The 26,145-nt window shown below is 40.9% G+C and overlaps 1 protein-coding gene across 1 annotated transcript in view; it reads left to right on the forward strand.

The window, feature by feature from the left end:
* CEMIP (cell migration inducing hyaluronidase 1) overlaps positions 1-26,145 on the forward strand; it is a 140,846-nt gene that overhangs the window by 76,575 nt on the left and 38,126 nt on the right. Inside the window, exons 3-13 of the mRNA XM_090028490.1 lie at positions 167-316; positions 1,123-1,261; positions 2,699-2,935; positions 5,435-5,614; positions 10,442-10,512; positions 11,302-11,397; positions 12,034-12,155; positions 14,386-14,527; positions 15,466-15,657; positions 24,910-25,085; positions 25,561-25,770. Of these exons, the coding sequence (XP_089884616.1) occupies positions 167-316; positions 1,123-1,261; positions 2,699-2,935; positions 5,435-5,614; positions 10,442-10,512; positions 11,302-11,397; positions 12,034-12,155; positions 14,386-14,527; positions 15,466-15,657; positions 24,910-25,085; positions 25,561-25,770 (1,715 nt within the window). The remainder of the gene's footprint in view (positions 1-166; positions 317-1,122; positions 1,262-2,698; positions 2,936-5,434; positions 5,615-10,441; positions 10,513-11,301; positions 11,398-12,033; positions 12,156-14,385; positions 14,528-15,465; positions 15,658-24,909; positions 25,086-25,560; positions 25,771-26,145) is intronic.

A 26,145-nucleotide genomic window follows, 5' to 3' on the forward strand; every position in this document is an offset into this window, starting at 1 on the left:
TATTTTTCACTTTTTTGTCATGACCCAAATCCCATCTAATAGAGTTCAGGTACTTCTACTCTTAAGAGAATGCAGACTCCCTAAAAAAATCAGTTACTGAAAATGGAAGCTTTCTTTCTTAAGCTAAGCAAGGATAGTAGTCCTCTCCCTTCATCTGTATCAACAGAATCAGCCGCAGTATGTCCTGAGCAGGATCCAGACCTCAAACCATGGAACCCTGGACACAATGAAGATAATCGTGTTGAAATCAGTAATGGCAAGAAGTTCCTTCTCTCTTCGTCTGCAACTGTCCACTCCATCCACATCACAAGTGGAGGTAAATCAAGCTACCAACCTGATAGCAAAGAGCACTCTCCCTTAGGCTTACTTAAATTGCCATGTCTGACATAGGTGCAGCTTCTTTTGGAGTAAGATCAAGGATGGGATGAAGCCAGATTGAAGTTTGCACCAGGGTGGATGGTGACAGAGATGATATTAGCTCTGTGCAGTTGCAACCCACTTGTTTATTGTCCTCACTGGAGAATTTTTGCAAAAGTTTATCAAAATGCCTAATAGCTTTGGTGCTGTAATTTGCTTTATAGACACTTTTCTATTAATTCACTGCATAGGTAAGGTCATAAGAAAATGATTGTAATCCTAGGGTTTCAGCTTTCAGCCATATAGATCTGTGTCTGCTCTCTGTTATACAAGATGCTACATCACCATAGCAATGAACCATGACGCCACAGCTATGTTACCATAGCAATGCGCTCCGTTGCTGTAGTGCCTCACTACGGCGATGTATTAGCTGTGTGCCGCCAGCATAGCACAGTAACAATGGAAGTACTAAATGTTACTACACAGTAACAATGGTGGCACAGGGGCATGTGTAGGTGCACCCATTCACTCCAAAGTCTCCATTTACTTTGCACCCTGTGCTTCTCTGCAAAATTCCATTGATTTGGCTGAGAGCTGGCCTGAGTAAAATCCAAGCAAGCATTGCAATGTTGGCCCTACAGCTGTTTTGGGGAGCACTTTTTACATTTCTCTGAGCTTAGCCAAGCTTTTCACCCACTGCAGCTATTGTTTCTGGTGACTTGCTACATTTTTAAACAAACTTTGTGCCGTTTTTGCCCCCCATAGGAAAACTGGTCATTAAGGACAACGTAGAGCCTATTGTTTTGCGTACTCGACATATACTGATTGAAAATGAAGGAGAGATGCATATTGGAAGTGAGATATGCCCATACCAAAGTAATGTGACCATCATCTTATATGGGCGGTATGTTCCTAAACAATTCATATTCTATACAGTACCCTATATAGCATTGCACCTTTATCTTCCATATTCCTTTTTACAATATAAAGGCTCAAAGTTATTGCAGTTAGATTCTCATTCACATTACAGACCAGTCACTCAAGGAAATTTTGCTTTGTAAGGGGCTCAGTGGCCTACTGAGGTAATGGAATTACTTTTAGAGTAACACACATTTGGACCTGCTTTTCAGTTTTCTTTAAGATGATCCTTAGGATAATTACACATGTAACAAAACTGCCGTATACCATATTCTCTCTCATACAGCATCCCCCCAAATGGGACACACAGCTTGTGCTGAAAAGGCAAAATGAGGAAAAAGATTTTTACAGAGCTAGGGGGCTGAATCCTGACCAGTAATGCTCCAACAAAAGTTTCAGTTTTAACCCTTTTACAGAGGCTGCTCGGCCAAAAGGTGCTACCAATTTGGCAGCAGCTGTGAAAGGGTTAAAACTATGATGCTGACCTGTGTGCTCTGTCCACAGCTCCATCCCTGGCTAGGAAAGGAGGACAGACCCCACAGCCATCACAGTATCCCTGTGCTTCAATTCTGGGGCAGAAATCAGTGTCTCTGCTTATGCCACATACCCCAATTTCGCCAGCTGATCTACCTAGAAATCTTGACCAAAGAATTTTATAGATTATCTCTTTTTTTTTTTTAAATGTAAAGCCCCAAGGAAAAAGTTCCAGTATTTCCCTTATTTTTTCCTCCCGGTGGCCTTGGTCTGAATGTTTTTCCTTCCCTCCATAAGGGTAAACATAGGTCAGCTAAAGAACCTAACAGCTGCAAAGTGCTCTAGCATCTCTGCTTAGCTAATATTTACTTCCTGTTACACTAAGGCTTGTTTACCAGTGCTGCTATACCAGTATAAGCACTAGTGTGGATGTGAATACAACTACAGCACTTAGGCCACTTCCTTACCTGGGGTAAACTATCTGAGGCAGCATATTCATACCAGTGTGACTACATCTGTGCTAGGTAAGCTTGTGCTAGTATGACTAGTGGGTAGGCCAGTCTTCAAAGTGAAAAGGCGCTGGTAATCTGGAAGAACAAAAAATAAGGGAGAATAAATTGATGACAAGCCAAGAGCATTGCCTGGATCACTGGTTCTCAAATTCAGTTTTGTCATCTAACCCAGAGCCAAGCAGGCAGGGTTTCTCTGCACCCCAGTCCACTAGTCTGGACTGTCTCTAATCTTCACTAGCTCTGTTGTCAATGCTATTTCTGGCATATAATGCTGTAAAGTGTCAGCATTTTGCATCCCCTAGGCTCTCTTGAAAAAAAAAAATTAAGCCATGATATTTCCTCCTCTTCTGGGCAGTATCAAAGCAAGGTGAAAAGCGAAAGGTGTCTTGCTGGCTGGATGTTAAAATATTCTAATTCCTTGTTTTTTAACCTTACAGAGCGGATGATGGCACCCAGCCTGACACTTACTTTGGGCAAAAGTTTATTGGGGTCAGCAGAGGTGGAACTTTTGAGATCCATGGTGAAAAAAAATTGTCCTGGACTTTCCTAAACAAGACCCTTCACCCTGGTGGCATGGAAAAAGGTGGATACTACTTTGAAAGGAGCTGGGGTCATCGAGGCATCATTGTCCACGTTATTGACCCGAAGACAGGGGAAGTTGTCCATTCAGATCGGTGAGTCCAGTTAGAACTGTTGGTATCTGAGAAACTCTGGTCATGTGTTGTAGACAGCATCCCAGTAAGATCAGAGACAGGCAACAGCCATTGCCACTTGTCATGTTTATGCAGACCTCTGCGTATGGTTCAGAACAGCCATTTTTATTTCAATAGTGTCCAAAAATAAGTATGTAGCCCAATCCCAATAATTTATTTCAGCTCCCTTAAAAGTCCATGAGAGTTGGCAGTGCTCAGTACCTTGCTTGAATTAGGTCCTCTTGACTGTGAATCAAAAAGGGATACGTCACAGATTCTTTGAACTTATCAGATGGGAACTTCCACTGGAGACCTTCCTTTCTGACAGATCATCAGCAATTCCTAGATCTATTGCACAGTATCTTATTTGTGTTAATTAGCTTCATATTAGTAGAACCCCAGGTCAGAAATTAGGACCCTGTTTTTCTAAACACTACAGAAGAACAAAAGGAATCATCCTGCCTCATGACCTTAGAAATAAAAAGTGGCATCCTAACAAGGTGCTGCAGAACTCCCTCGAAAAGCTTTGCCTTGACAAGTTAAACATTCCTTACAAAGAGCTGCTGGAGAATCCCAGCTTCACTAGCACTGCTGTCATATCAGGAGCAAGCGATACATTTTCCTTCTTTAACTTCAGTAAAATTGCAGCCCTTTTCTAAGAAAATATATTAACATTAATTAAGACAATTGGCAATTTTATATAGCTGAAGCCTATATTTAGTGAAGAGCCAGTCTATGCAGATTCTTTTTTCTCCTGAAAGCCAATTTTTTTCAAAGTCCAACACAGCATTTCTATCTAATTATAATGACTGCACAGTAATGAATTCATTCAGGAGTAGCACACTTTTTCATTAGTACTAAAGGTCCTCAATTTTTTAAGTGTATTATCAGTACAGATTAGGCCTCTGTGAAGTGGCTCGTATTCATTTTGGATTCAGATTTGGCTGATTAGGGGGAGAGTGATTCAATTTGGTGATTTTGAATCACTGTCTTGAATAGATTCGGCAATTCAGCCACTGATGAATTGGCCAAATCTTCGAATCAGACAGCCCCCATCCCCTGCCCACTTTCCCAGCCCCATCAATGGCTGCCCTGCCTGGCCCCAGCCTCCTGGCTCTTAAAAAAAAAAGCCTGGCACTCACTGACTGCTGCCAGGTGGTAGGGGTGGGGGTAGGGGGGCCGGCAATCCCCACTTCCCACTATTGCCCAGCACTGTGTGGGGGGCTCTGTCATGAGCCCCCATCCCCCACCCACCCCCAGCATCCCGGCTCAAACAAAAAAAGGAAAGACCCCATTCACCAGCTGCTGCCAGGCAGCAGGCAGGGGATGTGGGGGGAGAATCCCCACTGCCCCACGCTGCATGGGGGGCTCTGCCACAAGCCCCTGACCCCCGCACACTCTCCCAGTCCCCCCATGGCTGCCCCACCTGGCCCTAGTGTCCCAGCCCTTAAAAAAAAGCCCCACACTTGCCGGCTGCTGCCAGGTGCGAGGGCAATCCCCATTGTTCCATGCTGTGTGGGGGCCTATGCCACTAGCCCCCAGAGGCCCCAATGGCCCCTGCAGCAGCTGGTGAGAGCGGGGCTTTTTTTTTTTTTAAAGAGCCGGGAGCTGTGGCAGGCAGGGCAGCCATGGGGGAGGCTGTGAGAGTGGACGGGGGTTGGGGAGTGTTCAGTGGGGCTGCGGGAGCAGGCAGGGATGGGGCCTGGCATGGGTCCCCCCATGGTCTTCTCCCCCCTCTTCCAGGCCCCCTTCCCCCACCCCCTACTTACCAGCGTGGAGTCTGGTTCCAGCTCCCTGCGGCAGCAGGTGAGACTGCCTGAATCTCCAAAGCTCTCCGAATCTTTTCCAAATAGATTCAGAGAGTTTCAAATCAATTTGGACCTTTTTATTGGTCTCCTGATTCAATTCAGATTCAGAGATTCAGCCACTGAATCTTCTCTGAATCAAATCAGCACCCAAAGGTTCACACAGTCCCAGTATGAATATCATTTATCAATCCACCTAATCTAGCTAGGTAGCTAGTATTGTTGTGTGGTTTAAAGTGACATTTTTCCAGCAAAGTGGTTATTTTAATAGTTTTTCTATTGCCTAATATAAAGTGAGGCAATCATCTCATTCAATCTGATACAAAACCATAGTGTAAACTTCTAAACAAATCACTGAAATCCTTCTGTCCAACTCAATGTACTATTTACTGAATACCAGCATTTTTGTCGTGGGCTCATATATCATTGGATCTGTAGTGATACAGACATGTGTATGACTTTTATAATATTTATTTTCATATGTAGACAAAATGTATGGAAAGCTGTGATGCTCGTTGTTGTATCATAGTATCATAGTATCATAGTAGCTAGAGTCGGAAGGGACCTAGGTAGATCATCTAGTCCGACCCCCTGCCTTGGCAGGAAAGAGCACCGGGGTCAGATGACCCCGGCAAGGTGCTCATCTAACTTGTAAATGCTTCTTTTTTTTCTTCAGGTTTGACACCTACAAAGTGAAAGGGGAAAGTGCACGTCTTGTCCAGTATTTGAGCGAAGTTGCTAATGGCATGATCCTCTCAGTCGCAGTGAATGATGAAGGATCTAGAAACTTAGATGACTCAGCCAGGAAAGCAATGACCAAACTGGGCAGCAAGCATTTCCTCCACCTTGGGTTTAGGTATGTGCCAGTTGTCCCAATTCTACCAGCACAGAGGCTTTATTATGCTCTCCATGTACCCAAATAATTCCACTCTCTCAAAGGCATGAAGTTCTTTCACTCTGAAAAGTTTTCCTTTTTTCCATATGAAGTTTTAGCAGTTTATTAGATAATTTAAGATGCCTATATTGGGTATTTTTATTAGGACATTGAGGAATAACATGATTCATCTTAAAAAGGATGCATTTTTTCCAAGATGTTAACTCCACAAGTTATTTGTTCCTATTTATTTTCATGCTTTACTCTTGAGATTTCAAATACATATCTAAATAACCACAATGCCCTGTACATTTATGTGCTGCACAGTGCACATGTGTATTTCCCTTAGTATAATAGCCATATGCCCCTGACTAAACATATATATAGACATTATATGCAATATGTTGTTTAATTAGTTCAATGCACATTTGGGATTTATACAGCCCATAATTTAGCATGCATAACATTTACTTTGTGGACTGTAAAAATTCTTTTGGCCAATAGATTGTATATGTTGGCTCACCTACTATTTTCAATAATATGTGCCTTTTACCCAGTTGGTGCCATTATAATTTTTCGAGTTTATCTGAAGGTAGGTACTTTAAAACAAAAAAAAGTCTGCGTTTTGTTCCCATATGTTTCATAATCCCTGCAAGGCACCAAAAAGTCATTGTGGGATATTAAAAAAAAATCCTTCATATCATGGATAACTGATCCAAAAAACAGCCTATGGGAGCATATATTTGTCAATTTGGCACCTGAAAATGTAGTATATTTCAGTGTGGTAGGCAGGGTAGCATAGCTGGGAGGTTGCTGTAAGTGTTACAGGCTGTTGTATGCTCGGTGTTGAGAATTCCAAAGGAAATAATCCCGTTTGCAAAAATAACCCAAAGAAAAGCCTGTCTCTACCTTTGAAATATTTCCTCTGAGCTACCTAGAGCCCATGTTATGGGTCACTGGCCTGCCAGCTTTCTGTTTAAAGACTAGAATTAGGGAAATGGAAAATGACTTTGAAAATTCTACTTTTTTCCCCCAGTCCTGCAAAAGGAAAAAAACAGGCTTTTTCCCTGCCATGAATTTGTAAAAGGAACTTGCCCTAGGTATTTTTAGACCATGGCAGCGATTTAACACTTGTTTTTAACACCCTTACAATAGGTGCTTGTAATGGAAAAGCCTATACAAGTTGACCTATAGAAGGGTGACTTTCAGCACTTCCATGAACCAGCGGTCGCCATCAAAAAATTAATGCTCACCACAATGGGTATCTGGAATAATACAGCATTTCACTGTATTTTAAAATATGAATTAACAATGGCATTGGGGTACCACAGTGTGGCAATAGCTGGCAAATGCTGACTGGTTAGTGGTGGCTGCTGTTTAACAGACGAATTTGCAAAAATGCTTGCAATCCCTCTCTGCTAATTAAGGGATGCCATTTTCAAGTCTTAGGCACCTAAACTGTGTTCAGTTTCTTTGAGGTTTGGTTACCCATGTCTCTTGGAGCCAGAGCTATTTAGGGACCAAAAATGCAGACAAATGCCTAGCACCCAAGGGGGTTAGCTACCTAATTCACTTAGGCACTTTTGTAAGTATTTCCATTAAATCCCCCAAGACCTATGTAAATGTGACCCTGCAGCACTTTTCACAGCTTTCTTTGAAGGGTTTTTTTTAAAGTGCTCACAAGGGTAAAATTAGCAAAGACTCCATGTTTCAATATGCCTCAGTGCCTGATTCTCAGTCAGAAGTCATTATTCCTTGAAGGCAATATTCCCTGGGTTTTGCCTGAGTAAAAACTAAGCTTTAGCTCACAAAACTGTGCTAGAGATGGGCTGAAGCATAACGAAGCCTCCATCCACAGCCAGATCACAAATGGTACAGCTGCCCCCTTTCTCTGTATCTCCACCCCTGACTGGAAATCATGCTAACTTGGAAAAATTCGCATTTGAATTTTGCATCTTGGACTCATCTCTGTTCTATACAAATACTGAAATGCAAACATACATTTGTATCAGACTGAGATCATTTACCTCTGAAATATCAGTTAGTGAGGACCAGCAGGTGGATATGGCTATTTTAGTGTCAGTTTTGAACTGGTCCCTCAATAGTGCACATAATGCATACATAATTGTTTAATCATCCTTGGAGTATGAACTCTGGGCTGGCTGGCTGTACTTCCTAGCAGAATTAGCATCTTTCAGGGGACTAGACATTTAAGCACATTTTTAGCCCACTAAACAAAACAAGGTCCTATGAAAGGCAGAAAGTTTCTGCTCCCTCTTGACAGCATCAAGCACTGCAATTTTGTGAACATGACTCTGAGAAATTTTCTAGATTATAGATCCACTGTCCTGGTGGCACCTCAAAAGAGGAGTCTAACAATGGACTCTGGATGGATTGCTCTCTCCCTCTCACTGATCACCCTCAAACATCTGTTGGCTTTCTGGCTGGCTGACAATACTAAATCAAACACCTGCATGCCTGATCTGCATAGTCCCATGTGTCCCGCTGGTGGCTGAATGCAAATGTTGCTGAGACAATACCTGGTGCAACCCTAGATAGTAGTTTTGCATAAGATCTATTTGTTCCACATTTTGGAAAGTGTCAAATGAGTCAAGCTATCCTCCAGTCACCTCCCGGGTAATTTTTTAGTGCCTCTGGCTAGGAAGGATGACAGACAAATATTTATCTCTGTGTTAGTCTCCACTTTTTTTGTTACATTAGCCCAGATCCTGTGTTTGTGTGAATCAGCGTTGCTCCCATTAAAAGAATGATGCTGATTTATACCTGCTGAAGATGCAACCTATGGCAAATGCTTGTTATCCAGATGCCAAATCCAAAAAATCAGAATAAAAAAAACCCATCTGTTTCCTCCCAGCTCCTTGTTTTGTTGAAATATGCGTGTGTCTTTAAATAAGGAGCTATATATATACTAGCAAATTAGGACAGACTTTTAACACTTGTGGACACAATTCTTCAGACTGGCAGCGGTGGTGGCCCTGTAGATTTGTGCTGGCATAAACAGCAGCCACACTTGGTTGTTACATTTCACAACAGCAAGATAAATGACATGTGTGCATTAAGGATGAACTGACCTAAAAACACTGTCAGTCATAAACTAACTCAAAGAACCAAGTACTGGGGGAAATGAAATGGGCCTGAACGTTTAGTTTAAAAACAAGTCCATAATCTTTAATTTTGTAAAATCCTTTTGGACTTTAAAAAAAATAAAACCACCAATTTTTGATCATTTGTTTTGGAGGGTTTTTTTGGTAAAAAGAAAAGAAAAAATAGCTAGCCTGCCTGTTGAGTGATAGAGTGTCATTTATCCCTGCATCCTACCCTGCTCCTTCTGCTGGATGGAGATCACAGCACTTCAATGCCTCTGGCAGCTGGTGCACAGGAAAATTTTCCAGCAGAAGCATCTGGATGCCTGACAGACTCCTCAAGCACTTGTGTTGGCAGCTTTGCAACTTCTCCTGGGTGTGTCCTGTGGTTGGGCCACTGATGAGCTTTTGGGACTGCCGTGTCTTTTGAGAAGCTATGTCCCCTACCTCACCGAGGTCTATGTACTGCCAGCATCCTTGCTATGGATTGTGGGAGGCCCCATGCTTGTTAAGAACTTGCTTCTGCCCTTACTGAAGTGAAGGAGATTTTAGTCTTTGATTTCAGCGGGGGAAGTATGGACTCCGAATGTGAGTGATAGCGGATAAAACCCAAGTACAGTTCATGGCTGGTTTCCAATACCATCTGTGTTTTCCACCCAAAAGCCTGAAGGCAGGTTTCTGTGCCACCCATTCTCCAACTGCCTCCAGAGAAATGTGGGAGGTGCTGCCCTCAGCTTACAGGGTGAAATCCTGACTTTTGTGAAGTCCATGGGAATTTTGCCAAGAGACGGGATTTCAGCGACATGGCTATTTGCAAATTCCAAGCTCAATATTGTGGCTGCTTACCATATTGAAAAACCATGCAGTGGCCTTTTTAGTCTGTTGTGGCGTATGCTAAAAGTAACTGCATGTATGGCCAAAGTCTTCTGTTTACACACATAACAGAATATTGCAGCTAGCAGCAGGAAAAAAATCTCCCCATCCTGACCACTGACTCTTCTAGAGGGTCTGTCTCCAAGGCTAAGAGGGTAATACATTCTCATGCTTATTGGGTTCACATGTTAGTGTTTCTACTGTTATTAGAAACTGTTGAGTTTGACCATGCCCAGCAGCAGCCCATAAGATAGCAGCAAACTTCACTAATTACTGACCTCAGGCTAGGTGTGAACAAATCTTTATGCGTCATAAATCTTTATTCCTGATCCATCTTCAAAATGAAGAACATTTCGGCTTGTAGTCTGTGTAAAACAGCAATAGTGAGTCTATAGCAAATCCCTGCAATTCACTCAAGGTTGCAGCCTGATGTACAAGCACAATTTGCTCAGCCAAATTTGGCTGTTTTTAAAGTTTTCTTTTCAGAAAAAATAGAAGAGTCATAGCTTCCAAGGGGCATTCCCAATACCCTCTGTGCCTGTCTTACACCAGCCATTATACACTCAATTAAAAGTGAGGTCCGTATTTTATTGTTGGTGCTGTATAAATGTATCAAGAAGGGGTTTGTCTTTGAGCTTCCATTCTCTTGTGGCATATTTAATAAAGAAATATAAAGTGTTAAGATACTGTTAATGTTAACCAAAATGTAGTGTCACATAAATCAGGCTGTTTTGAATATGGTACCTCAGAGAGAAGAAAACAAATTATGTTATAAAAAGGCATGCATATAACTCATGAAATAATCTGATCATTTCTCATTTTGTTTTCTCAGGCACCCGTGGAGTTTTATTACAGTTAAAGGAAACCCTTCTGCTTCTGTTGAAGACCACCTTGAATATCCAGGTAATTCACAAGCAAATATTTGCTTGAAGTTATGGGGGGAAATTCATCCCCAGTAAAACTGCATGGAAGTCAGAAGAGTTACTCCAGCGATGAATTGCTCCAGGATGTTTTTTTACTGAGACTATGCTGCACCGAAGTTGAGAACAGGAAATGGGCAGAAACATTTCATTTGATTTGCTGCCCAAATCTTAGTTAACCCATAGCGTGATGCATAAGGATGGGGTATGACACGACACAAATGGTGTTTCTTTACACAGAAATACAGGGGCAGATTATCCTCTAGTGTAAAGCAGCAGAGCTCCACTGAATCAGATGCATCCAACCACCCTAACATAAATCAGTGGAACTATCCCAGCTAACATCTGCTGAAAACGCGAGGCCTGATATTCCTATGTCACAGCCTCAGAAAGTGCAGTAACATTATGAGCAGCAAAGTGTTGAATGTTTGCTGTGGAACAAAATAGTTTTTTCTAAATGGAGATAATGATGTGGTTTATCACAGTATAAGTCAGCAAATGAAAACAACTAAATGAAGCAAAACATGGTTTGTTTAATTGGCTTGATTTGTGGGGGGTTCTTAATCCCTGCAAAAGCAAATGTCTACGGAGCCATAAAGGGCTGAAAAACCATTCCAATAACAGGAACCTTTTGCTTGAAACTTTCTGGGTAATTCCTGAACTTGGACCCAGACCCAAGATATGCAAATGCAGACTTGTTCCGTTGCCCTTTCAGTCTTATCTCCTCTCCTTCGCAGACCCTGCAATTGCTAATTGGTATTGTTATTTACAGGACAGAGGAGGTCAGCCATGGCCAAAGTATTCAAACTATTCCAGGCTGAAAACGGAGAACATTTTAATGTGTCTTCAACCAGTGAGTGGGTTCAAGGTAAGACATCTGTTGGCCCTTTAGCAACATGATAGAAAGTGATCCAACAGCTCTAGTCAGTTTTTAAATATTTCTGTTTTAGCACATGGAGCATGTTTCCTCCACTTAGCAAGAGTCTGATAATCTCTTGTCTAAGTTGCTGTTAACACTAGCAAAGCACATGGACAGATTTTTCTTTGAACTCTTACAAGACCCACTGTATATTTTGAATCCTTTTTAATTTCTGTTTTGCTTTGAATATGAATTTCTATATCTTATGATCAGACAAACACACACACACATATTTCTTTTGACTGTGGGTGGCTGTTTCAGTTAACAAATGGGAACGGTCTGTTCCCTGATTTGAGTGCCTAGAAAGAGATCTAGGGAGATGAATACAATCCAAGACCCACAAACCTTAGTAGTATACGTACTACATATTCAAACCATGCAGCTTTTAACAACGCCTCCTTCCCTTGCCTGGCTCCTCTTCAGAGCATCACTGAAAGCAGCTGGCAGTGAGGGCCAGGGACTAGGCAGTTTTCAAAGAAACTTGCTAATGGTATTTGCCATGGAATTACACTAAATATATTTTAGTTGTATTAATTATGTGTGACTTTTGGTAAAATAACCTTTCCTGTTTGTCCTTGTCTCCAGACTTAGAGTGGACGAAGTGGTTTGAGAAGCCTGAAAAGGCAAGATCCAAAGACATGGAGAAACTTTCTGACTTCAAGGCAGCCTATCCAAATGAAATCTGTAGTCACCCCCTTGATATCCAGGTAGGATCACATACACACTTTCCCTTGCCAGTTGTACACTAACAGTATAGTAAGCAATCAAATGAAATATCCAAGTCAAGTAGGGTCTATGAGATCTCAGGCCTTGCTGATAGTGTTGTAAGTGTGAATCCTTTCAGTTGCTAGTTAAGAGATAGTGGCTGCTTAATACATAGACTGGGCAAGATGCTGGCATCTAACAGGTGTGTGTTTTTCAGACTAATGATAAACTTGCAAGGCAGAGAAACAGTGCCTTATTTTAGGCCTTATCTTGCAACCCTTATTCACCTAACCAGACTCCATGAAGTTGATGGGATGACTTGTGTAAGTAAGGGCTGCAGAAACAGGCCTTCTTCAGTAAGTTCTGACTTCTGAAACCTACAGGTAGTCGTGGATACTACAGACACTGCCATAAAATATGTGCTTCTCCAAATGAACATGAAGGGAAAAAGGAGGATGGAAACAGCCAGGGATCTAAAATGACCTTGCAAATGGAAGTACCTGAAAAATTAAGTGTAGAATATAATTATATGTTAGAACTACCAGCTGTATCAGATTAGGGAACAAAAGCTTTTGGGGTCTTAGCCATATATTTTTTTTAATCCATAGCATCACATTGTGGAAAGACACTTGAATTCTGTTCAGTGCTAAACATGCAATTACATCCTCTGGTGCACATGGTGAGAGGAAAACATGTACCTTATTCTGACTCCAAAAGGCTATTTAAGGCAGCCGGGAACCAAAGTAGCTTTTACTGGTAAATGCCAACTACATACTTAGATAGCCAGTTGGCAAAATTCTGTAGCTCAAATTTGTCTTAGCAGAAGACAACAAAGCAATTGGGACCACTGGGATATTTACTGGCCTGAATGTTAAGAGATGTCGGAGCACAAGGAACCTGTTCCTGTAGATTAATCAAAGTCATCTTCACAAGAAAGCTCCATTGAAGTTGATGGGTTACTCGTATGAGCAAAGGTTTCAGTGACTAATTCTTAAGTTTAATCTCTGATTGAACAACAAGGGGGGGTGTGGGGGAATACTCCACAATCATTTGCTAGGTCAGTAGTAAAACTACGCTCCTAGGAAATTCAGATTTATTTTGGCTCTCATTTCTATGCTGGATGACAGAATTCTTTTCTGACCCTGAAAGCCATAATTTATATAATAGCTGCTTTTATTAATGTGTATTACAAGTAAAATAAGAAACGTGATTTTTTCCCCTCTGTTCTTGGCAATAACAGCCCTTTAGTACACCCTCAGCTGATGAAAATAGTTGGAGCTCTCTGATTTCAACAAATCTATTCTGATTTACGTCATCTGAAGAGCTCTTAAAAATATTCCTGTTTGTGCAAGGAAGATTTGCATGAGTGAGAGGGTACAGGATCAGGCTGCTAATGCAGATGACCACTCACTTACAAGCCTGTTGCTTTTTTAGGCCAAGTGAATGTTAGTGCAAGGATACTCCTTGCAACATATCACATTTTTATGCAGTAGTGAAAACTTTTGCAATCTTGGGGGCTGGATTGTGGTGGTGTTTAATCCTAGCCTCAGTAGGTTGTATCACCCCAACAGAAACAGAGGAGCAGTCCTGTTGCCTCATCCCTTGGGACAGCATAGTTGGCTTTAACAGCATACCCAACGGCAATACTATCTAACTTGTATAGGAGCTGTTGGTCCACCCTGTCTTGCTTCTTTTTTGGCAACCTGTTAGCCCAAGATGTAGGAGCACTCCATGTGCTCCCTGAGGACAAAAAATAGCAGTTATCCCTGGCCTTTGCAAGGAAGGAAGAAGACACCCACGTCTCTCTTCTGCAAGGGTCAAGACACAGTTTGCCCTGGAGCACTGAAATGAGTTCATGTAAGTGCATCCATCTGCACTCAGAGCTGGAATCTGACCTCAAACAGACAGCAGCATAAAATTTAGGAAAACAAGGCTAGTGAAGGTCAGAATACTAGTTCCAAAAAATACTACCCTAAAATAGATGCAGGAGTGTCACCATGCACCTAGCAATAATCCTTGAGGTCTGTATATACAATGCTATTATGCATGAACCAGCTAGAATATAACTGGATTTTAAGCAGATCGTTCATCCTATTCCATTACATCACCTGAACGTGCATCATCAGAATACAATGTAATGAACTTCTTACCATGCCATAGGTGTTGGGTGGAGTACACAAAATCTCCTTCATCTGACTTACCACACTATTTGCATTTCTATTTCCATCATAGGCAGTTACGCTTGATGGAGCTAATTTAACCACTGAGGTTTTCTATAAAAATGGCCACGATTATAGGTTTTTATGCCATGGGAAGAACCAGACAAATGAAGGGTGCCGAAACTACAAAGTACGGTTCTTGTGCAGCAAATCTGGTACGTGACTTGTTTTTTTTAAACCAGCTGCCATGTCATTGACAGCAGAAATTCCATTTTGCTTTCTTCTCTCTTTGAGCTGCCTATTGTAGATGAACCAGGAAGTCAATGCCAAACCAAGAAAACAGTTTGGAAAACCTTTTGAATTTCTTGTTGCTTTCTTTGCTTTAATCATGTCAACATCCCTTTGTCCCTTCCATTAAGCTCTGTGACACAGGGGGTTAGACTAGGCTCAGCCTAGCCCTAGTCTAGGAAGGAGCCCTTCCTGTCTATGAGAGTAGCCCTTGCTTATTGTAGGCCTGACTTCAGCTTAGTATAGTTATCCAAGCTGAGGTTTAGCTGCAACATGGGGGTGAACACAGATACTTCTGCAAAAGATTTCTCTGAAGAAGTTCCTAGATGCTAAGAGCAATGAGGTGAAAATATCAGTAACACCCATTAATACTATAGCAAATACTTTGTGAGACCTATAAACATCTCCATCTTTCATAAAGCATTTCAAGATAAAGAAGGATTGTTGTTCAGCTTGACAGAAGCCAACACATTTCAGCAGAAATATGGTTTTCAAACTAATAATTTATTGTATAGTTATTAATGCAAACAAGACTTTCCCCAAATTGGTCATAAGAGAAGATTCTTCAGTGATCATCAACTAGTAGGAAGACAAAGATGGAAGGCAGGATTTTTTTGTAAAAAGCAGTCATTATTTCAAAGACCATTTCAGCAAACCTTATCGCTGCTGTAAATAACATAGGTGTTTTTTTTGTGTTCATTGATTTCACAAACTAACTGCAAGTTGGCACGTACCTAGAGGAGCTGTACTGTCTGTTAATACTAAACTGATAACTTTTGATAGCGTGAAAAATATTCAGAAAAGCTAGCAGACAAGTTATGGCAAAATGAGCTAAATTTTCTGTCACCCCCTTTTTGGTTTTCAGTGAGACCAAAGCTTACAGTAACCGTTGATACCAATGTGAACAGCATAATCTTGACTCTGGTAGATGATGTGCGATCATGGAAGCCTGGAGACAGGCTTGTTGTTGCCAGCACAGATTACTCCATGTACCAGGCTGAAGAGTTCCAAGTATTACCATGCAGAGCCTGCAAACCTAACCAGGTCAAAGTAGCAGGTAAGGTTTTTTTCTTGTCATTCAGTATTACTTTGGGCAACTACTCTCATTTTGTTCCCAGGCAACTCCATGTGAGTCTGTGGGATTAATCATGTAAACGAAACCTGAATTTCGCCTTCTGATTGTTAGTGCCACTGTGAACTTTGCTGTTTGAAAATCATCTAACTTCCATCAGTGACTTTGGTCCCATCCATTGTATCTTTGGATTGTCTGTCCGTCTTCCCTAGAACCTGGCACTTGATCCCTGTCTCCTAAGCACTCTGCAGGGTATGCTTGAGTTTATATAAATCAGATGATACCAGTGCTCGAGACAAGGACTGCTTTCTGAAAAGCACAAGATGATGCATCTCCTTATTTAAAAGAGAGATTGGGAAGAACAGCTTGTGGGAGATTTTTAGGGCTATGAATTACAGTACAGCTGGCTGTCTCTGACAGAAAGATATATTTAAGTAGAAAGGTGGCATTGCACTTATAAATACTGTTTTCTTAATGAAATTACTGTTTATTATAGACCGTAATACACAGTGATGATAAATTAAGTTTCTAAAGTCACTTGGTTTACCAGGTTATTTCAAGACACAATACTTAGATAAACCAGGCGAGTTGTTGGACACTGAGTGAATTGCTCTGAGATGAAATGGGAATCTTTAATGGAGTAATAATGAGGAACAAAGTTTTCCTCAGTTAGGTGATTAGCTCAGATCTAGAACTAGTTGCTGGCAGGGAAAATCATTGCTACGTCATGGTTTTTCAGTGGCCTTTATATACTACTTCCACTTCCCAAACTGCAACCACAACACTGTCAATTCAGCAGAGGGGCAAAGACTTGATGTGAAGAGTCACTGAGGTCATCTTTTCCTTCCAGAATTAGGTTTGGCCACTTGGTTTCTAATGTGAAGATATATTTATCCTGTTAACAATCTGTTCTGTCAAAAGATGAAGGCCTTCCCAGCTCTTCTTTACAACAACAACAACAAAGACCCATCTAGGACTTATAAAATGTACCATATTTTAATGGTGTTGGTTTGTCTGGTAGTAATTCAGATACATTACAATGAACTGCCAATATGTAGTTGAGAGAACCTAATGGAGAATCAGTTTGAGTTAACTTCTGAGTAGTTATTATATACATCGCCAACACCATGTAAAATGTATGCTTGTAGATTCATCTAGAGAAAGTATGTATGGATTGTCTGAGTGAATACAATAGTTTGGTTGGCTCTGCAACATGAATAGTTTAGGCACCGCTATCTCTGATGCAGCCTCTTAGAAAGATACAAGTGTTTCCTTCTGCAACCACTTTTCGGAAGGAATCTAGTCTGTCATTGTCAGGTGGGCTGAAAGAAGGATAAGAGGGAAGCCAAGAAAAATATTGTTCTGACTTTGAATGCAGCAGAATCTTATGACTTTAAATGACCACTACTTTCAAAAAGTGGATGTCTATGAGCCTAGTGTTATTCTTGAGAAACACTTAAGTTACTGGAAAAAACTGCATCAAACTAGACTGATACAAGTTACATCATGAGAAAAATCTTGGAACATAATCAAAAAAAATACAGACCACAGATTAATACTTTTCTAAGAGGCTTTCATATCTTATTTCTTCTAGATAAAAGTTTCCATTGAGTGCATATTAAGGAAATGAACAGAAAAAAGAAAGAGAAATGGTGTACTTCCAAATTGAAATGTATGTGGAAATACTTGTTAAAATATTTGTGCTTTGGGTCTCCAGTTAGTTAGGAAAATTTGTGAGATACACTGGAACCAGAGTCTGCCCTGACTTACATCCATGGACTCCATTGACGTCAATAGGATTTCATTGGTTATATAAGTCAGGGCACAATGTGGCCCAATAATGAGAATCGCATCCAACTTTATTCTAGTAAAATCACATAAGCTAAAAATAAAATAAAAGAATTGCACATGACTCTGACATAGTTCAGCCTAGTTCAAAGGGAATCGCATGAAAAAGTGAAATCACGTCCATCTTCACTACAAGAAAAGTAGGTCAGTGCGGTTCTATGGCTGGCTCCACTGGGACATTGGTCCCTTCTCCTTTGTTACTCAGTGAAAATGATTTGCAAGCAATGGGTCTAATCCTGCCAGTCATTTGTTTTTCTGTCCACCATTTCAAATTGCTGTGCACCTTTCTAAATTTTCCTCACCAATTCCAGTAAGAGTACTTCATATAGATAAACACAGATGCATTTAAAGATTGTGACCTCCAAAATATCTGTCCTTTGGAAATCATTGTTGTCACCTTTAATTTTTAGTTTCTCTTTTATTTTTTTAACAAAACCTAAATTAGGATCTAAATTATTTGACCATGTACTTTTTTAATGAGGTAACAAAAAAATCCTCACCCTCTGAGACTGATGACTTGGTGTAACACTTCCTTAGCATAGCAAAGGTCTAATTATAATCAATGGTCTCATGTTTTAATATTATTTTAATAGACCCAGCTTTGGATATTTTGCCAAATAGGCCAGACTAGTTAGCTAGCTCATATACTCTTTATATGTGATACTTCTTGCTAAGAAACTATACTCATTTTACTTACTAGAAATGGCTGCAGAAGAAAAAGTTTCGTATTAGAAGGGACTAAGGCTGGGATTTTGAAGTGAGCTTAAAGGAATTAGATATCAACTTCCAGTGGATTTCAGTAGGGTTTGGTTGCCTAACCACAGTCCTTCAAAATAATTCCAGCCTAAACACTTAGGCAGGCATCTAAGGACCACTGTTGCAAACACCTGAGTATTTAGATTGATTTCAAAGCTATTTCTTCCATGAGTAAGAGCTACAGTACTTACAACTCACAAATGTCGCCCATGCCAGAAAAATTGTCACTAGTTAAAAAGGAACTCTGCCCCTCCTCCTCCTCCTTTGCTCAACCTTTTTCATTGTGTAGATTATTTACTTGCGTGGGAACTGATGAAAACTGTTTGATGCTTTATCTCTGGACTTCACAAAACATGGGGGGAGAACAGTGCGAGGCTGAGAGCAAAAGGAAGGAAGGAAGGAAGGGTTGTGTTACTGTAGTAGAACAGGATAGGAGGAAAGATCAAGTATTTCATGGTTTTCCCGGGAAACCAGCCTTATCTGCATCTTTGTGGCTGTGTATGCAGTTATTAATGATGCTGTTAAGTTTCACTGTAGATTAGCAATGATGAAATACCCTTTTGTGCATTCATAATACTTGATAAGACGTAAAGAAGACAAAATTGCTTTGTGGCTGACATAATTACTCTAATTATTCCACCTATTAGTAAAACTCTGATTACAAGTGAATCACACATGTTTAATCCAGCTGGTTGAGTTGTAAAGGCTGAGAAATTGTGAAGTTTTACTGGGAGTTTGTGTACTGAGGGAAATTACTGTGAAATAAGGTACAGTATGCATTAACAGAATGTAGCTGCTGCATGCTAGCTCCCTACTTGGTCACTGTTGTACTGAAATTTCAGGTGCTAATTTAAATTATCCATATTATTTGTGGGTGGGTACCATTTGGCCAAGAGATGTTATGGGTCTATGTTGCTAGTGCCTTTGGGTCAAGAAGGAAATGTCACAAGAAATGACCCTTCCAGAAATGTTTATGGGCTGCTTCTTCCCTCCTTTGCCCTTGCTTAGAAGCACGTGTAAGAGAAGCATCCCAGAAGAACATATGGACTTCAGTTTTCAGAAAGGTTGGGCTAGGCTTAATTGTAGAAATGGAAACTCTTCTTATATCTTAGACACATCGCCCATCCTTTCCATTCCACACTCCAAATTCCAGGATGCAAGTGTCAAGGTTAAGTAGAAAAGAGTTATAATTGAGATGGTTTCCAAGTAGGAGTCACATTGGGTCATGGGCAAGTGTGGAAAAAACCCTGATATTTATAGAAAGAACTACAGTGGCAAATCTGTTATCTACAGCAGAGAGCAGTAGAGGCCAGTTTAGGATGCTATGCTTAGTTTCCTGTACCCCCAAAATATCCCTCTTGAATGTTGAGTAGCTGGGCGAAAAAGGTTGGCTGGGTTCTGTCTTCTGCTCTGCATGCACTGTGATTATTGCACTCTGGGTGTTATTGCCAAGGGACAGCAGCAAGGCTGTTTCCTCCACCAGCCACTCTGCTCACACCTGGCACAAGGAGAGGATAAAGAGCAGCTAGGAAAGGGTTGTGGCATAGCAGGTTTCCAGTCTCCGCTCCAATTAAGGCATTATTCTAAACTCCAACATATGCTAGAATCAGTCAGCAATAGATTGGGTTTGAACAGACCTGGGAAAATCTGGGCCTTTGTTGTATCTCATTTCAGGAGTAAATTCTGTTAGCCTCAGCCTAGATACCAGCAGACTACAGACAGAAGAGCCTGACAGCCAAGCATGAAGCACTTATTTAATGTCTCATGCATAAACAGTCTGATTCTTCTCATACTTCAAGTTAAGCTTGTATCGAAGTGCTTTGCCTGTCTGGGTCCTGTTTTTCAATGCCTTGCCAGATCCAAGCAACAGAAAGAAAAAGAATGACTAAAACAGTATGAAATACAGGCAGTCAATCTGGCCCAGAAAGTCTTATACCGCATACTTTTCTTTTTAAAATCTCATCCTTCATAGTGAAAGGCTGGATGCAAACTCCACCAAAAAACAATTTTAAGTAAAAGGTCCTCTGAAAAGGGTTATGTAAAAGTGATAAACCTTTGAGAGCTTTCACTCCAGAAGTCTTGCTGGGCTTTTCGGTAAATGAAAGCAAGAAGCCAGTCAAAGCACCTAAGTCATGCAACAATAAGTTCCTTGTGCATAGGCCCTCATGGCTCAGTATTACAATAGGAATATGTGGCAGACTCAAGAGGACTCTATATCAAGTTAGACCACTGAAAATTATCATTTGTCACTAAATATAATCAGGAAAAAGATTACACGAATCGAACAGGCCTGGTTGTGTGTATATTAAATAAGGAAAGTGACAGTTACTAATGATCCAGTGTCCATGGAAGTGCATGAATGACTGAAATAAAAAAGCAGGAGCTTTTTGCCTAAGAGAAAAAACCAACCAGAAGCATCCTGGAAAAATAAAATCTTAGGGTTTGCAGAAAGCAGATCTAGAGGAAATCAAATATGAATAATGTTCTGAAGGAAATGATGGTCCTTTTCTTCTGACTTTGATCTTGAACATCTGGAAGATTATGAAAAGCGATAAGAAGTGGAAAAAGGCTTTCAGCTCTTTTTGAAAGGGCTGGAGTTAATGTGTTTTGTGTATGCTTTGCATGTATGCCAGTACAATGAAGAACTAAATAGTCCTTAGAAGTTTTTTTTGTCCTTATAAAATCTCAAGAGAGGAAATTTTTTCTTAAATTGTCTTAAATTTGAAAGCGATATCTCTAAAAAGCATGTAAATTGAATGTTGATTTCTTAAATAGCCAATGAAGGAAATATGTACATTTCATAACTAAGATAACTGAAGCTTCAAGGGAAAGCTTTATTTTACCTTTAAAAATCTGAACTCGAGGAGCTCTCAGTGATACAGGAAACTAAATTCCATTTTCAGAAGTGAGGTAGGTTTTTTAGGAACCTAAGACACATCTACCATTAATCAGACCTAAGCTCTTAAGAGACCAAATCACTTCTAAAAATGAAATTTAGGCCTGTATACCAATTAGGGCCAGATTTTTAGAGGTATTTAGATTTGCAAAGGAGCACCTAGTGAGATTTTCAGTAGCGTGTAGGTATGTAACTGTTTAAGAAGCCCATTAGTTACTTATGTGCATCATTAAGTGCCTAAATACCTTTAAAAATTTAGCCTCAGGTCCCTAGCAGTTTCCATAAGGATCCAGAGTGAAAGCTCTTGTGTTAAATCCACGTAGCAGGGGCTGACTCTGGAACTCCATAGGGCTTGGAGTGGTTCTACTTTGTACCTCCGTTTTTGCTCGTCTCTGGGCTCAATTCAGCTTCTCATCCCTGTTCACCAAAGCATCTGCCTACTTTTGATCACGTGCATACGGCCTGCTGACTTTAACAGAACCTAAATAAATGCTTAAAGTTAAGAATCCATTTAATTGCTTTGCTGAGTAGAGATGAAATTTAAATATTTTTGCTGAATCAAGCTACCAATTGGCCAGATGGAGTCTCAGTGATGTGTTTCTGAGTATTTTAATATGTTGTTAATGTAATATAGCACCAAGAGACACAGCACGATAAATCAAGAGAGTTCTTATTATCCTGCTACTAGGACTCTCCCTTGAAAATGACGTGGGTAACCACATTGCTCTGATTAAGGACGTTGCCAACAAATACTGGTTGCAGTCGCATAGCTGGTTCTTGGTGATGCCAGCAGTGTAGATCCCAGTGAAGGAAATTGTGAACCAGCTGCCATCTGGCTTCGATACGGTTTGGACAATCGCAAGGATGGCTTTGATGTTTAAACAACAAACATTTTGCTCCAGGATTCAAAGATATAAAATTCTTCTCCTTATTTTGGAACCCCTGTGGAATTGGTTTGCAAGTCATTGCCATTGGGCTTCCATACTGCCGGGTCTCAAGTACTGCTTTTCAGCCTGCTGCCCTCCTCCAACAAGATGCTCAGCATGCCAGCTGTAACTTTATGTCAAATTCAAGCTACAGCTCTATGGAGCAAGGAGCCCGGGTCTGTCCAAATACTACACTGGACAGAATTGTTTTGCATCGACCTCTGAATGTACCCCATGGGCTACTGGGTCAGGCCAAGCTTAAATCCCACATGCTTGTTGCTGTATGGAGTGGCTTGGCTTTACTTTCTACATAGAAATAACAGTTCAAAATAACTCCAGTGCAGTAGTCCCTCTTCCATGAACCTTTTCTACAACGTGGCTCTCCTGTTCTGTTGTTAAGTGGAGCTTGGATTTCTGGCTGCTGTTATGAGAGAGTTGTTTTTCCACAACCTATTAAAGACACCATTTATATGAAATCTACTTTTACATTTTGAACAAGAAAGCTGCAAGGCAAGTCCTTATCTAAAATCAAGCCAAGTCAGCAAAAGCCCAACGTAAACACACGTCCTGATAAGCTATATTTAGAAGCTGTTTAGCAGATATTTAACATTGTTTTCAGTGCTTAAGCTATTTTGCATGTCTGCGCTGGCATTACATTAAATTAAATGCATGCAAGCATAACATTTATTATTCCAGTACTCAACACACATAAATAACAAAACCAGCTATTTTAATTGCAGGACTACAAATGCAAGAGATGTTCAAAATAGGATGTTATTCTGATTATATGAACTTCCTCTTCACCCTCAGTAAATCAGAGCAAGGTCAATGAAACGAAAGAACCAAAAATAACATCTTAAAAAACATTGGGGATTGTCTTGCTTCATGGTGTCCCAATAATTCAATAGTCTCTCTGGGCAAAGGAAATTTACATCTGTGTGTGCTAATTTATGGACAAAAATAAGGGCAGTGACACCCTTTGTTGGTTTGGCTGCATTTTTTAAACCGATCCTGTGAAACTATCTGGTTTTAGCATGATCATATGCAGAAACAGGGTCACGCTGTGGCTTTCTGACAACACATTTTGCTGCCACAAGAGGGAATTGAGTGTGTGACCCAAGCTTGGCCCCTTATCCCTGGTCTGGTAATACTGCAGAAGCTGCACATTCAACATATTGGTGCAAGCCTTTCTACTGACTCGGAGTGGATCAGCATTTTAATTCCCTTGCCATGGTCATGCAGATTTTAAGGGGTGCAAAAGAAAGGGAGAAAAGGTGAAGGTGGCCCCTCGCCTTCCAGCTATCATGCTGTCATAATTAATCTCAGTATTAGTCTGCCTTTCTTTCTTCCTCTGTATGGCATACAATTTGTCTAGTTCTTTACTGGATGAATTAAACCCAAGGGATGAAGGAGAGACACTCCTTCCCAAAAATGAAGTAGCCTAGTCTGTTACTTTTCCTCTATAGCTTTCAAGGTGCTCTGCAGATGGGAAGACTGAGGCAGAGAACAATGGCAGTGTTTTACCCAGTGTTACACAGCACATTGGTGAAGGATCCAGGCTTAAAACCCAGCCCTTCTGGTTCCCAGCAGAATGCCCTAGCCCTTGAACCATATTATTTCCAGCTCAAGGAGTGAAGGAGAGTAAACTGTGTTAGACTGATGTGTATTTATCTTTATTATAGAGTCAAAACTTCATGTTTGGCTTAGGAGGAGGACATTTAAATGTTTAAAACGCTTCTTCTCTCTTGGCAATTCTACTTAAATAGAGAGAGCTTCTCCAAGCTTTCCAGTTGTTTCTAATTACTGCTTTGAATGTCTTTGTTGAAACAAAATACATGCAAGCGTAACATTTGTTAAAGCTCAGTGTTTCCGTAGTGAGTTTATTACCTATATTTTCGGGAAAAATATGGAATATAGTCAGTAATACAAGCCTTTCCCACTTCATTTGCTTCAGAAGAGCTGAGCCAGGGAGAAGGGAAGTGTACATACACTGTAATGAAATTACAGCACCAAGATTATTTTGCTTCCTAATTATTCACACTGGCTGGAATTAGGCCACTTCTGGCAGGCCCTAGCAAGACCTCACATGCCTTTGACCCCTCTGAGCAGGCAGGTACAGAGGATTATGTGCAGAATAGTCTGGCAGGGGGAGCCTCTGAACTTCCTGCATATGTCCCAGGGGACCTCCTCATCAGCTCTGGCGAAGCCAGTGTGGGCTGAAACTAAATGGAAAAAGTTTGCTGGATGAGTAGTTTTAACAGTTATGTGCTGGATTTGCTGAGGCTCTCTGCTCTATCTTGCTCCTGGTGAAAGTAGCAGCAAAGCTGATTTTAGTGCAGTCAGGATCTGGTTCACCTGGGTCCATGAGGCAGGCCACATACTCTTGAGTCTTTCCTAGTGTCCCACAGTTTGGGAAACCCCCATGATAAATAATTTTTTGCTTATCTGTTAGGGGGATTTATCGCTTTCAGTAGCACTCCAATAGCTCATCTCTGATCTTATACATCTGGCTACAGTGCAAAGCTGCTTGTGTTCCAGGTCATGTAGAAATGCTTCTTTTAGGTTATCACCTTGTCTGTCTTCCAGGTCGAGAAATGGGACCATGTGTGCCAGCAATTGTTACTTTAGCATCTGGATACAAGAACCAGTCAAACACCACAAATCCCACTTCCTCTTCTAAGGAAATCTCAGCAGGACCAAGTTTCACCTCCCAGTGAAAACATTCTCACTCTAGCTCCTGCTAGTAGTAAGAATAAGCTGGTATATGCAGTATTTGCAGAATAAACATAGTATCCCATGTTATTCCCACAGGAAAAGCGACATACCTTCACACAGGAGAAGTTGTCGACGGAGTTGACATGAGAGCAGAAGTGGGACTGCTAAGCCGAAACATAGTGGTGCTCGGGGAGACGGAGAAGCAATGTTATGAATACAGCAACAAGTTATGCTCCTTCTTTGATTTTGACACCTTTGGGGGGCACATCAAGGTATCATTTTTTTCCTTGAATCGTACCATTCTCTGCAGAAGCAAACTTGTGTGTAGCAAGCATCCATGGCATAGCCCGAAGCATCTTGGTCATAAAGGCCTGTAAAACACACAGGCTTGTCTTAGACTAGAGCTGTCCCTTTGCTTGTCCTCTCCCCTCTTTGTAGTGCACATCCCACTCTTACAACTCCCTAATCTGCCTGCCAGGTTAACTACACACAGGTAATAAATAGAGTTTGCATCCAGAGCCCAACTTCCCCAAAGTTTAATAGTTTCTGATTTGAACCCATTTTGTCATGAGTTGCAATCAAGCCCAAGAACGTTATGCAAGACAATATAGTTTTTTTTTCAGCTTCCCTACATTGTTTTGCCCATCTGTCAGTCATCCTAGTCGAAAACTTGCCATGCCTGTGCAGCCTTCAAAAAGCAGCCAGATATTCTTCCTGCCTCTTGATTAGTCCTTTATTGTTCTCCAGGTTGCTTTTGGATTTCAGGCTGTCCATATAGAAGGTTTAGAATTGATACATATGGGCCAGCAGACAATGGGACACTACCCGATTCACTTCCACATGGCTGGAGATGTGGATGAAAAAGGAGGCTACCGCCCGCCAAGCTATGTTAAGGATGTCTCTGTTCACCATGCCTTCTCACGTTGTATCACAGTCCATGGCTCCAATGGCTTGCTGGTAAGAGATAACACATTAATGGCTACCTTACTGATGAAGTTGTCATTTTATACCTATCCGTTTTTTCCACGGTAACATTAAAATACCACTGAGGCCAGAATCATTACTGAGAAAAATAGAGTGCTTTTCAGAGTTAAATGAAGGGTCCTTCTCTTTCACTCTGGACTTACTGGATGATATATAATGCCAAATGTGTTTTAAGGTATGTCTAAAATGTGAACACAGTATAAAAATGTAACACTCTGGGCCAAATTCTGCATGTGACTCAGCTGCCAAGGGGTCCAAATGGCCTTGTATTCCACGATTCCTGAAAGCCAGCCCATCTTATATAGGTACTTGAATCTAACTATAGACTGTTATTTAAAGAATATAATT

This window comes from Crocodylus siamensis, chromosome 15, assembly GCF_052110815.1.
Source record: "Crocodylus siamensis isolate JL-2025a chromosome 15, ASM5211081v1, whole genome shotgun sequence".
In the NCBI taxonomy this organism is placed as follows: Eukaryota; Metazoa; Chordata; order Crocodylia; family Crocodylidae; genus Crocodylus; species Crocodylus siamensis.